The 13,617-nt window shown below is 39.1% G+C and overlaps 1 protein-coding gene across 2 annotated transcripts; it reads right to left on the bottom strand.

Annotated features, from left to right (window-relative positions):
• Positions 1 to 355: 355 nt before the first annotated feature.
• On the bottom strand, positions 356 to 13,278 carry LOC137168615 (myosin heavy chain, fast skeletal muscle-like). Of its 2 annotated transcripts, none has more exons than XM_067571311.1 (40): positions 13,123 to 13,278; positions 12,781 to 13,003; positions 12,448 to 12,591; positions 12,100 to 12,256; positions 11,971 to 11,998; positions 11,779 to 11,890; positions 11,604 to 11,696; positions 11,450 to 11,513; positions 11,198 to 11,296; positions 10,988 to 11,091; positions 10,751 to 10,889; positions 10,528 to 10,646; positions 10,274 to 10,423; positions 10,025 to 10,195; positions 9,621 to 9,927; positions 9,371 to 9,438; positions 9,194 to 9,281; positions 8,987 to 9,104; positions 8,756 to 8,879; positions 8,520 to 8,656; positions 8,151 to 8,406; positions 7,632 to 7,874; positions 7,341 to 7,517; positions 7,071 to 7,220; positions 6,882 to 6,968; positions 6,390 to 6,779; positions 6,097 to 6,223; positions 5,897 to 6,015; positions 5,563 to 5,759; positions 5,256 to 5,439; positions 5,002 to 5,167; positions 4,699 to 4,823; positions 4,244 to 4,552; positions 3,960 to 4,163; positions 3,737 to 3,862; positions 3,479 to 3,649; positions 3,231 to 3,335; positions 3,055 to 3,150; positions 2,821 to 2,952; positions 356 to 406 (listed from the first exon to the last, which is right to left on the bottom strand). In XM_067571311.1, the coding sequence occupies exons 2-40, from the start codon at positions 12,982 to 12,984 to the stop codon at positions 389 to 391; spliced, it is 5,808 nt and encodes a 1,935-aa protein (XP_067427412.1). In that variant the 5' UTR covers positions 12,985 to 13,003; positions 13,123 to 13,278; the 3' UTR covers positions 356 to 388. The 2 variants fall into 2 exon arrangements, with proteins under 2 accessions (XP_067427412.1, XP_067427411.1); XM_067571310.1 differs by lacking the exon at positions 356 to 406 and adding an exon at positions 2,467 to 2,583.
• Between the last annotated feature and the right edge of the window lie 339 nt (positions 13,279 to 13,617).

Here is a 13,617-nt window from a genome sequence, read left to right as displayed (position 1 = left end):
TCTGAAGGTTATATTTTGCCTATGATGCTGTATTTATGTTTAAGTTATGCCTCTTAAATTCTGACTATCACTCCAAAAAGTGATGCTAAGCAGAAGACAGTGTCATGTTACCAGACCTTACCACGTGGATATGAATCATGATTATTTCTAGAGAAGGAAAATGTTAATGTTGAGCTGAAAGACCAGCCAACTAGATAAGTGGTGTACTGCCATGCACATTCTAGACAAGATAACTGATGCAGCTCCACCTAGCGACTGGGTTGAACACTGTGTGACTTAAGTGAGACTCAAAGAGAAAATAGAGAGTAAATAATACAGACTAAATGTTTAGTTCAACAGCTAATTCATATTTTATGATCTCTGTTGAAAGGTGCCAAAAGGACATGTCTTATTCAGCAGCATCAGACTAGAAAGAAAACAAGAAAAAAAAGATTCAGCATGATGCTGTACCAATTGATTTGATTTCATCGCAAACATAAATGTGACACACACAATCTGTGTAAAATATTGAATAAAGTGTTATATAAATCTGGCCATTGTTTCGAAGGAAAATTGAATATTTACAGTGGAATGGACTACATTGCCAATAAACTCTATTTAAATTATACTGAAGGCAAATACCTTCCACACTGCTAAATTAATTTTAATTTACTGTCAACATGCTTGCATGCTTTAGTAAGACCAGTAAACCAAATAAGACTTCTGCTTAAGGAAGCATAAATATAAAATTATTTAGAGTGAAACAAGGAGGTGCTTATTCTTTTCTGTCCTAGATTAACTCAGTGATTTACAAACTTGCCATTATAACTGTTGGTCCACTACTGCCTCCAACTGCAGGCATCAAATGATGGCCAGTATTTATCATTCATTAAATAGTGCAGAATATGGTTTGTGTACAATTCCAGTAAATGTAGTTCTTGATTTAAAGGTCATAGAAGTTGAAATATGCAGTTAATATCAACAATCTTTTTTTTGTTTTTTTGTTCAAATTCATAGACAGCTTTGGGGGTTGGTTTTGGAAACGAATCAAAATACCATTGGTATTCAGTTGGAGGACATTTGCGTATTCGAGATCCTTGAAAGTTAACCCCTAAATGTCACTAATACACAACACACTTTAATTAACTGTTTATATTCACCTTTAATATAAACTATATACTAAGTCTCAGGTAAAATTATAATACATAATGCTTAATAATGCCTGACCATGGTAATGCTATATTCACTAAAACTTTCATTGTGCTCATAAAAACTTCTGTGTATCTGTGTGTGCCAGTAAGACAGAAAGAATAATTACCATAATTATGGTATAAAAATATACCATAATGCATCGCTTTGGTTGTGCACTATTTGATCTTATAAATCTTATAACTGTAAACTTGGCAATTTGAAAATCAAAGCATTTTATTAATTGAAATTACATCACATTAATGTCTTTAATAGGCCATGTCAGATTCATGCATGGAGCTTAATTTTGGAAATGTACCCAAATATTTGCTGTCTACAGTTACTGGACTCTGGCACATCTCATATTCCTGTAATAAAATTAAAGATGAATTACTATCCATAAAAGTTCGATCACCTGTTACATATCTTCCTAAATGGACATTAAGGCAGTTGGCAACTCCTTTGAGATCAAGCCCAAAATAAGTTCCCTACACAAAATGAACCTCATCTAGTTGCTTTATTTGATACTGTAGTGCCACCGCCCCGTATAAAGGGCATAAGGTGGTATTTGGGTAAGGGAAACATTTAAAAGGATGTTGCAAAAAAGCAGGTCAGCAGGCTGGAGCATGTGGACAAAAACTCATATTTATTAACAAAAATATTAACGAAACAGAGGCAAAAATTAACCCCGGGATATTCAGCAAATATAACTGAAGCCACAGCAACAAACAAATAAAATCTGTAGCCTCACAGCAAGCTACCACCTACTGGCTGAATCCAAATGTCCACCCTCTGGACTTGCAAACTGATGCCTTGCAGACTTCAGTCGTACATACTGTGACATGTTCACCATCAGTGCGTCATGTCTGTGTGGGCACTAGGCGGTGAGGGGATAAAAATGCACTCTGAGACGGAATTAAGACATCCAGTGTTTCCATGGAGATAATTTAAAATTCTTGACCCTGAAACTCATTTAAGATTATTTTTCCTAAGGATTCTGATGTGTAGCTCTGCTGCTTTACTCTCAACAAATCTGGTCAAAATGGTAGGTTTTTTTCCCTTTAGATGAACCGCGAAACACTGCTAATATTATATTCACATTACTGCTAGCAAGGAGTTCTGTTCAGTCATATAGTATCTCATATAAAATAACTTGATTCTACATAGTCAAAGGGTGACCAGTGAATGATTCTGATACTGTACTACAAGACCTTACAACATGGCTAATTGCTCTACTTAGTTGTATCTCTGTGAAGAAGTAACTGTTTCAAACAGGACAAAAGACAGAATTCAGGATAGTACTGACAATAATCATCTTTATTGAAATGTTAAAAAGCACTCAACCATATGTTCATATTTTATGAACTTTGTAAAAAGGCCTAAAGTTGATGATGAGTCTTACTCAGCAGAATCAGCCTAAAAAAGAAAGGAAAAATAAATAAGCAATGGCAAAAATTCAAATTTATGAAACAAACTACCTTATAAATTATTTTCACTCTTCATGTGGAAGTATGTAATCACTTGAGTACTAGAAAGTAGGATATTGATTTATAATATCAACAGTGAAAGTTCAAAGCATCAAATCAATGTACTGGCTTCACATTTCAAAATAACTGATATTGTGGCCATGCAAACAACCTATAACAAATTTACCTTTCCATGATCACGGCTCTTGGCTCTCAGCTTGTTGACCTGGGACTCAGCGATGTCAGCGCGCTCCTGAGCTTCCTCAAGCTCATGCTGGACCTTCCTGAACCTAGACAAGTGAGTGTTGGCCTGCTCCTCCTGTTAAGGGTAAAGGGATTGATATTCATATAGTTACAAGACAAATTATATCATTATTGATTAAACTGTAGATGATTGATCACATCAATGTATTTGACTTACAGCCTCCTCAGCCTGTCTCTTGTAAGCCTTCACTTTGAGCTGCAGCTTATCCACCAGATCCTGAAGTCTGTGCACATTTTTCTTGTCCTCCTCAGTCTACACAGATAAAGGCTTATAAGTGATGAGGAGTAGAGACATAAGAGATATTAAGGTAGTTTATATTAAATAGGAAATACCTGGTAGGTCAGCTCCTTCACTCTCCTCTCATATTTGCGGACTCCTTTAATAGCATCAGCCCCACGTCTCTGCTCGGCGTCAACTTCAGATTCTAGCTCACGCACCTGAAAAGTGATGATAAATGATACATCAGTATTATATACAAAGATCACAGTCAATTAAAATAAACACAGAATTCATTTCACAAATTGAAAGTGCAATGTGCCTCCAGAACATGATGTATTGTGAGCATTTATACAGTGCATACCCTTGACTCCAGTTTCTGGAGCTGCTTCTTGCCACCCTTCATGGCGAGGTTCTCAGCCTCATCCAGACGGTGCTGCAGGTCCTTGACTGTGACCTCCAGGTTCTTCTTCATCCTCTCCAGGTGAGCACTGGTGTCCTGCTCCTTCTTCAGCTCCTCAGCCATCATTGCAGCCTGAAATGATGGGCATCAAGCATGAACAAGTATTTGGTGAAGTGAAGTTGAATTTTATAAAAAGAAGACTCATAAACATAAACTCACATCAGTGATAGCCTTTTTAGCTTTCTCCTCAGCATTTCTGGCTTCCTGAACAGTGTCGTCCACTTCACCCTGAACCTGCACAAGGTCAGACTCCAGCTTCTTCTTGGTGTTCAGAAGACTGGTGTTCTGGATATTGAAAAGTCACATTTGTTATTTATCACAAAACTGGTATGTATATTTATTCTATATAAAGATATTTTCTTGTAAATCATTGAAGACAAACCTGAGAATGAAGCAGTCCAACACGCTCACTAGCATCAACCAACTCCTGCTCAGCCACTTTGCGTCCTCTCTCTGTCTGCTCCAGAGCAGCTCTCAGCTCCTCAATCTCAGCCATCATTAGGCCATTTCTGCGCTCCACCATGGCAACCTGCTCCTTCATGTCCTCCTGTCCTCTGACAGCATCATCAAGGTGCAGTTGGGCATCCTGACAACATGTGGAGAAAAAAAGAGTTAACTTCCTTTGCTCTTCAACATTTGTTTATCCATTGATTAGACAAAGCTCACCTTGAGCTGTCCTTGGACATTCCTCAGTTGTTTCTGGGACTCAGAAGCCTGCCTGTTGGCATGGCTCAGCTGAATCTCCATCTCATTCAGGTCTCCCTCCATCTTCTTCTTGACTCTCAGGGCATCATTCCTGCTCCTGACCTCAGAATCGAGAGTGCTCTGCATGGAGTCAATCACCCTCTGGCTGTTTCTCTTGATCTGCTCCATCTCCTCGTCCTTTTCTGCAAGCTTCCTGTCAACCTCACCTTTGATCTGGTTAAGCTCAAGCTGAACACGGAGAATCTTGGCTTCTTCATGCTCCAGTGTGCCCTAAAGGAAAAAGTTGAACATGCACCTAAAGGTTACCAGTCTTTCTTAGAAAAAATAAAGAAACATTCAAATGAATACATGTCTTTACATACATGCTGTTTTATTTTATCACATAAGTGGTCTAATATTGTAATTTAGTTTTTTACCTCTGCTTCCTCCAGTGCTGACTGAATTTCAGTCTTCTCAGTCTCCACACTCTTCTTGGCTTTCTCCAGCTCATGGATGCTCTTTCCGGTCTCACCAATCTGTTCAGTCAGGTCTGAGATCTCCTCTGTAGAACAACAAAAGCCCAAATCGACTTTAGAGAAACATAGACTATGCTGTATACATTATACCTAGATAGTTAGGTTTTAACACTACAAAACCTCATTACCTACGCCTATAGAGGTCAAGGAAAAAGCTTTACTGTCACTATAACAGTTACATAAAATATTGTGGGATTGACATACGCTGCAGGTTCTTGTTCTCTCTCTTCATGGTCTCCAGCTGATCCAGAGCCTCCTCATAAGAGTTCTTCATCTTGAACAGTTCAGTGCTGAGAGAGCGAGCCTCCTTCTGGGCTCCTTCCAGCTCTGCCTGGCCCTCTTCATGTTTCTGTTTCCATTCTGCAAGGACCTAGAATGATATAGATGAATAACAATGAATAATTACTAAGAAATATTTGTGTTTCACTTGTATCAGTGTGGTTTTGATTTCTTCTTACCTTATCGAAGTTCCTCTGCTTCTTGTCAAGGTTGGCAGCCAGAGCATTAGCTCTCTCTACATCAATCATGAGGTCCTCCACTTCACCTTGTAGCCTCTGCTTGGTCTTCTCCAAAGAGGCACACTTTGAGTTCACAGCCTCAATGGACTCCTCAGCATCCTGCAGACGCTGGGCAAGCTTTTTCCTGTAGTGAGCAAGTATTTGTTTAACCTTAATTGCATATTGATAGCAAAATATGTGGAATGTTATCTAGAAAAGCAAGCAATTGAATAGAAACAAATTGAAACTTTGAAGGATAGTAACTTACTTGGCCTCCTCCAGCTCCTCAGTGCGCTGGATAGCATCAGTCTCATATTTGGTTCTCCACTGAGCCACTTCGCTGTTAGCCTTGGACATTCCACGCTGCAGCTCAGCTTTAGCCTCTTGCTCCTCCTCAAACTGCTCTCTGAGCAGATCACAGTCATGGCGGGCTGACTGAACAGCATGGGCCAGGGCATTCTTGGCCTGGTGAAATGGCAAGAGACATTTTATTGATGTATGTATCATAGAAATACTCTGTAAATATGTTATTTAAAATGAAATGGAGCGCTCAGGTCCACCAGTATTAAAATCTACTAATAGGAGATATAAACATGTTATACCTTCACTTCTTCCTCAATATGCCTCTTGAGTTCCTCAATTTGCTGAGTGTAAGCCTGCTTGCCCCTGGTCAACTGGGAAACAAGAGCGTCTTTCTCCTCAATCTGACGGGAAAACTCACCTGAATGATAAAAAGTAAATGTGTTATTTCTCAAAATGATTATCTTTTTTTTTTTACAACTTTTTATCACAATTGACTCACCATTCTCTGTCTGCAGTCTTGCCCTCTGTGCACTTAGGTCATTCAGCTGGCGCACATTCTCATCATTTTTAGCTTTGAGCTCACTCAGCTGGTCTTCAAGAGTTCTGCACATTTTTTCCAAGTTGCCCTATTAACAATAAATATATATATTTTAAAAAAAAACAAAAAAAAAAACTACTTTACTGCACCGCAAAAGATGATTTTTTTGAACTGGCATACTCATCTGTTTACATGTTGATATTTTTAAACATATATATAGAGCTAAAACCTCCACCTATGAATAAAACACTCACTTTGGATTTAGCAACAGCCTCCATGTTGCTGGAGAGGTCATCGATCTCCATCTTGTACTCGCTCTTCTCCTTCTCCAGCTTCTGTTTGACACGCTGGAGGTTGTCGATCTGCTCTCCCAGCTCTGCAACACTGTCAGCCTGTTTCTTGCGGAGAGCTGCTGCAGTAGCTTCATGCTGCAGGGTTGACTCTTCAAGGTCACGGCGCAGCTTCTGGAACTCAGCCTCACGCTTCTTGTTCATCTCAATCTGAGCGGCTGTTGCTCCACCAGCTTCCTCAAGCCTCTCACTGATCTCCTCAAGTTCCCTGGAGAGGTCAGCCCTCTGCTTCTCCACCTTAGCCCGAGCAGCCCGCTCAGCCTCAATTTCTTCTTCCAGCTCCTCAATACGTGCCTAAGTTTGATGATAGTAATATCAAGAAGGCTTTTTAACTGGAACATACTGTAACAAGTGGTTTTTCAGTCACTGAGTATAATATTCACATCAAATACTAACCTGCAGTTCCTTGATCTTCTTCTGAAGCTGAGCACCAAGAGACTGTTCATCCTCAATCTTGCTGAGCAGCTGGCTGGTCTCAAACTCCTTCCTGGAAGAGGAAAAAAACAGTTATTGCTGTTATAGTTTTAGTTTTGTGTTGCATTATGGCAGTAGTTCAATGTAAGGGTTAAAGATGAAAAACAAAACTTGCTTCTTGATTTTCTCCTCAGATTGCTGCTTGTCATTCTCCAGATCCATTATGGTTTCCTGGGCCAGTTTCAGATCTCCCTCAAGCTTCCTCTTGGCTCTCTCAAGGTCCATACGGAGCTTCTTCTCTTGCTCCAATGATCCCTCAAGCTTTTGAGATAATATTATAATGTTGACATAAAATAATGTTTTGTATTTTTATCATGGAATGTCAATTCTAACACACAAGCTAACAATATAAACATGTTATTAAAAGCAATGTTTTCTCACATCGTCCACTTGCTGTTCCAGCTTTGTCTTAGACTTGGTCAGAGTGTTGACTTTGTCCTCCTCTGCCTGGAGATCATCCAGTGTTTGCTGGTGAGCCTCTTGGAGGGCTTTCTTCTCCTTGGTTAACTTGGCAATAGACTCATCTTGAGATGCCATCTCCTCTGTCAGGTTTTTCACCTGAAAGTTTCGGGCAAGGTGCATTATTTCCATCACTTTATATCTATATGTTTGAAAGCTAACTTCATATACTTTCTCATTTTTTTATAAATGTAGGTTCAAAATTATTCCAACCTTGTTTTCAGTTGCATGTTTCTCCTTCTCCACTTTAGCCAAGGTGAGCTCCAAGTCATCAATATCTTTCTTCAGCTCAGAGCATTCATCCTCCAGCTTCCTCTTCTTGCCAGTCAGCTCAGCATTGATTTCCTCTTCATCCTCCAGTCTCTCAGTTGTCTCTTTGAGTTTGGCCTCAAGTTGGATCTTGCTCTTAATCAGACCTTCACACCTTTCCTCAGCATCTGAGAGATTCTCAACTTCCTACAATTTATTATGAACATACAGTAAGTTAATAAGTTTGCTATTCTCTGAATTTACCTGAACATTTTCAGGATTAATACTAATATATATATATATAATTTTTAATATATTAATTAGTATTTGTCAATCTACATGTTTGATCAGGCACATCGAAGATGAGATGACCAGAAGAGTATCTGGCATCTTTAAATTTCACCTAAATATCTGAAAATGTCAGCAATTCAATATTCAATTCGTGTAGTGTGGATGTGACACTTGCTTTTGTATCCTACTTACAGAAGCCACTTGCAGTTGCAGGTCATTCTTTTCCTGCAGCAGGGAAACCATCTTCTCCTCCAGCTCCTTCTTCTTGGCCAGGGCAGTAGCCAGGTCTGTTTTCATCTTCTCATAGTTCTCCTTCATGTTCATCAGCTCCTTCTCAGTCTCAGCACTCTTCAGAAGAGGCTTGATCTTGAAGTACAGATTCATCCATGGCCAGTTTTTCACATTCATGAATGAACGGATATTGTACTGAATAGAGAAGACAGCCTCTCTAGAAAATGAATATATAAAAAAATGTCATTTTTACTGTAATGTGATTTAACAAAAACAGCTGTATCTATTTCATTGGACAGAACAGTTCAGTGTACTGTATGACAATCATACCTCCTCTCCATCATCTTAACAAACTCGGTCCTCATGAGGAATCCTCTGCAGAGAGCCTGAGTCATGGTCACCAGCTCAGCCAGTTTCTCATCTCTCATCTCCTCCAGTGTACCCAGCAGACCAGCTTTGAAGAACACCTGTGTGGTTGTTTGAAAGAACTCAGTCATCAGCACAAATTGACACAAAAGGACATATGTACATGCCATATCTATTGACATAGTTCATAGAAAATTAACCTTAGTGTGCCCAAACTTGTACTGAGTGTGATCCACATCAATGGAGCCTAGCAGCTTCTCTGAAGCTTTCTTGTTGTCAATGAACTGTCCCTCAGGGATGACGCTGGCATTCAATACTTTGTATCTATAAGAGAAAATTATGTTGTTACTTACAATAACAACACATCTTGGCCGGCTGTTTAAACTCAGCTGAAATTTAACTTGACTTGCTTATATTAAAAATTGCATCACCTCTGCTTGAAGTCACCGTAGAGGATTCTGCTGGGGAAGCCCTTTCTGCAGATTCTGATGCCTTCCAGCACACCGTTACACCTCAGCTGATGGATGACCAAGAAGTTCTCCATAAGACCTGAAAGTTGCAAATTCATATTGTTTAAAATATTTCTTTATATCACTATGTCACATTTAGTTTGCAAAGCTCAGCTATGTGCTTCTAACCTGGGGTCTTTGTTTCATTAGGAATCAGGCAACGGACAAAATGAGGGTGAGTGCTCCTCAAGTTGGTCATCAGCTTGCCCAAGTTCTCCTGTGGATCAACAACACAGGATAAATGGTCAACAGTATTTCAAGATGAGGTTTTTAATTGGTATCAAAAAAATATGAAGCAATTCATACCCTGAAAAGAGCAGACACAGTCTGGAAGGAACCACCCTTCTTCTTTCCCTTTTTGCCGCCAGCAGGCTCTGTTTACACAAATATTAAATTGAATTAATGGCACTAAATAAATAACTACGTAGAATCTCTCTTAAGTTTTCTTCTCTGTGGAAAGGGTATTTTTTAATTAAGTCACATGCATGAATATATGACCACAGAGTACTCATCAGCTTTATACTAGGCCTGAACCAAGTAACACACAGTTTCTTACCATCACCTCCGCCGTGTTTTGCATACAGGAAGGCCAGAAGTTTGTTTGAGGACTTCTGGTAGAGCTGGACAACTGAGTCATTCAGGGGGTCCTTGTTCTTGTCCAACCAGCCAGTGATATTGTAGTCCACTGTACCAGCGTAGTGAACCAGGGAGAAGTGAGCCTCAGCCTTGCCCTTTGCAGGTTTTGGCTTCTCAAAGGCCTTGGTCTTTCCAAGATGCTGATCATGCAGCTTGTTCTTGAAAGTTGTGTCAGAGGCCTTGGGGAACATGCACTCCTCTTCAAGGATGGAGAAGATGCCCATTGGCTGAGGAAAGAAATAGATTTCACATTAAAATTTAAACCGTGGAAGCAAACATTTGCACATGAAACAAGAAATCACTTTGACCTGATTGACTACTTACCTTCTCAATAAGCTCAATGCAGGCAGCCAAGTCCATACCGAAGTCAATGAATTCCCATTCAATGCCTTCTTTCTTGTACTCCTCTTGCTCCAGGACAAACATGTGGTGGTTGAAGAACTGTTGCAGTTTCTCATTGGTGAAGTTGATGCAGAGTTGCTCCAAGCTGTTGAACTGCAATCACATGAATGTATTAAATTGCATGTCAAATTGTTGATCTTTGAATTGCTCAGACACTTTTCAGCTACTTACATCAAAGATCTCAAATCCAGCAATATCCAACACTCCAATGAAGAACTGTCTTGGCTGCTTTGTGTCCAGCATCTCATTGATACGGATGACCATCCACAAGAACATTTTCTCATAGATAGACTTGCACAGAGCCATGACAGAATTGTGGACCTAGAAATAAACATTTTAGAATGAGAGTGTCTCACAATCATATTTTCATGTCAAAATGCAAATATTGCCATTTTTTTTCAAACATTACATTTTCTTTATCTTACCTGTGGGACAGTCTGACCTTTGGTCACCATCTCATTTCCGACCTTGACCCTGGGGTAGCACAGAGCTTTCAACATATCAGCTGAGTTCAGGCCCAGGAGGTAGGCGATTTTATCAGCCTCTGATGGAAAAACAAACCTTTAGCTATCTGTGAACTGGGACATGTTTAGCATTATACATTATACTGAAACATTTGGTAGATTTGTTACAAGATACTATAATTACCCTCTGTGCCATCAGGTTCAGCCTGCTCCTCACGCTGCTTCTGCTTGAAATTCATGTTGCCATGATGCATCACAGCACCAGTCAGCTTGTAGATGCCCATCTTCTCCTCAGCAGTGAAGCCCAAGATGTCAATAGCAGTCTGTGTCATACATGAAAGAAAATAATCATGAGTTGCAACAATTTCATTGAAGATTCTTAATTTTACGTTCTTAAAATAATTATGAATGGACACTTTACATCTGTTGCAATGAACTCTTCTACATCATCGATGCTCTTGACTGTCACTTCACCCTGACTGATCATATGGTAATCATAGGGGTTGGTGGTGATCAGAAGAGCCTCTGTAAAAGATTAGAAGAAAAAACTTTTTAAATCCTGCATCATTTCTGGTGTTATTGTCTTAATTCTACTATTGTAATTCCTAATTGTTATATTGTCATAACATACCCAGGAGCTCAGGCTTGTGGCCAGTCATCAGCTGATAGAAGATGTGGTAGCTCCTCTCAGCAGACAACTGGAAGGTGACACGGGACTTCTCCAGCAGATCTAAGAAAAACAAAGCAAGGTCAGATTACAGTATATTGCATACATGACATCATACAGTGAAAAGAACTGTGTATTAAACCTTTTCAAACCATATGTCATACCCAAGTGTAAGTATAAACAAAGGTCCTTGCACAAAATGTAAAAATGACTTACATGTTTCAATATCAGCTGAGGACAGTTTGCCCGTGGTTCCAAAGTGAATTCTGATGAATTTACCCTTGACATATCAGATTAATGTTAGTAGGATTCTTCATATGTAACCCAATAAGATTCTGTGAGGTTTATTTTTGGCCCTTTTAACACTTACAAAACGAGAGGAGTTGTCATTCCTCACAGTCTTGGCATTACCATAGGCCTCCAGCAGAGGGTTGGCTGCAATGATTTGATCTTCCAGTGAACCCTACAAGAAGATATATGTATAATATAAACCATAAACGGGCAATTCTCCAACAAATGTTTTCAGTTAAGATAACCAATTTTACCTGCATCTTGCCAGATGTTGCCTCTGCCTTTTTAGATCCAGTCACTGCAATTGTTGCAAAGTACTGGATGACACGCTTGGTGTTGACAGTCTTTCCTGCACCGGATTCTCCACTGGGGTATAAGAGACACATGTCAAGATTCTGCTGTATTTTCATTATATGATTTATCATTACAATTTCTGTTATACTTACGTAATCAGGATAGACTGGTTCTCACGATCTGAAATGAATAAATGCTCATTTAGTACCTTACATGGTACAAATCACATATTTCATGTCATATATGCTGCATCTCATTTTGTGTCTCATAAAATATATTACCAGTGAGCATGAACTGATAGGCATTGTCAGAGATGGAGAAGATGTGGGGTGGTGCCTCAATCCTCTTCTTGCCTCTGTATGCTACCACAACCTGAGAATCGTACACGGGAAGCCACTTGTAGGGATTCACGACGACGCAGAACAGGCCAGAGTAGGTCTGAATAGAGAAGAGAATTCACTTTAAACTTCATTAAACATATTGCCTCTACATTTGACAAATACGTCATTTAAATTTAAGCTTCATTTAGAGTAATGACTGTAGAAAAAAGAAAACATTACTGGTAAAAATTTGTTTATTTTTGACCTGTGTGTATTCACTCTGATCTATGTGTTAAGTTAAACACTCACGTAGATCATCCATGATGCAAAACGCTCTTTGAGGTTATACAACACAGCAGGCTCATTGAGGTGGGTCATCATGGCCATGTCCTCAATTTTATCGAACTTTGGAGGGTTCATGGCATGGATATCATCCTCTTTTACAGTGATACTCTGAATGGGAAATGCAGTAAAAACAAAAAAAGAATAGTTACATTTTATTAGTATTTCAAATTATCTTTTTTGGGATGTATGTCATACTCTTTCACTGTCAGGGTCTCATAACAAATGGTGTAAAAAGTCTGTCAAGGCTTTAGAAGGATTGTATTTCAATTATTTCAAATAAAGTATTCATTTACCTACCTTCCCATCAAGTGTCTCAACAGTGGCTTTGCCACCTTCCTTTTTGACAAGTTTACCCTTGACATACATCTCATCAGGACAGGCCACAAAGTAGGCTGTTTTGGCATCAAATGGAGTGTTCTGAGCCTCAAGTCTCTCCTTCTCTGGCTTGCGGAGGTAAATGGCTGCAGGCCCATAGGCCTCCATCTCTGCGTCTGTGCTCATGATGGCACTCTAGTGGGGACTGAAAACAGGAAGAGTTTGAATTACGTTAAACATATTTAATTCTGATATTGTTTAAATGATTTGCATGTAGTGTCTGTATCTGATATCATGGATCTTGTGTTGTTTCTGACATCCTACCTCAGTTTATCCCAAATGAGCAGCACAGTATCTGATGTAGTCTGAGGATACTGTTAAAGAAAGATTGAAATTGTCATTGTACAGGACTCAAAATTAAAATATTTCCCACAGCCTAGTGCCTACATCAGTAAAGAATAGTCACACTACATACATTTAAACCAATTGTAGAAACTTTAACGGGTCCATAAACTTTTACAGTTACCTCTGTTAAAGGAACCTACACCACTAGGACTATTTTCATAGCCTCGCAGGTTATTTCAAAATATTTTGGATGTTAAAAGACTCTAATCCCAATCACATTTGTTATTGAGCCTTTCCAAACCAACTATTAAGAGCAGTTGAAAAATTAATTTTGCCTCTTGCTTCACATTAAAAAGAAACATCACTGATTAATGATATTATCCCCTCAAGGTTACATGACATTAAAAACATGATGACAAAGTGTCACATGACATTCATATTTAATGTAATTTGAAATCAATGCAAAAAAGCACT

This window comes from Thunnus thynnus, chromosome 17 (assembly GCF_963924715.1).
Source record: "Thunnus thynnus chromosome 17, fThuThy2.1, whole genome shotgun sequence".
Taxonomy (NCBI): domain Eukaryota; kingdom Metazoa; phylum Chordata; class Actinopteri; order Scombriformes; family Scombridae; genus Thunnus; species Thunnus thynnus.
The sequence above is the reverse complement of the archived record's forward strand: the minus strand, read 5'-3'. Positions and strand labels throughout refer to the sequence as shown.

Excerpts from the sequence above, each read along its gene's own strand:
- LOC137168615 (XM_067571311.1), bottom strand. The coding sequence starts at position 12,984 with ATGAGCACAGACGCAGAGATGGAGGCCTATGGGCCTGCAGCCATTTAC. Across the intron at positions 8,407-8,519 it reads GTTAAGATGATGGAGAGGAG|AGAGGCTGTCTTCTCTATTC; the intron begins GTATGATTGTCA and ends TTCATTTTCTAG. Across the intron at positions 7,221-7,340 it reads TGGAACAGCAAGTGGACGAT|CTTGAGGGATCATTGGAGCA; the intron begins GTGAGAAAACAT and ends TTATCTCAAAAG.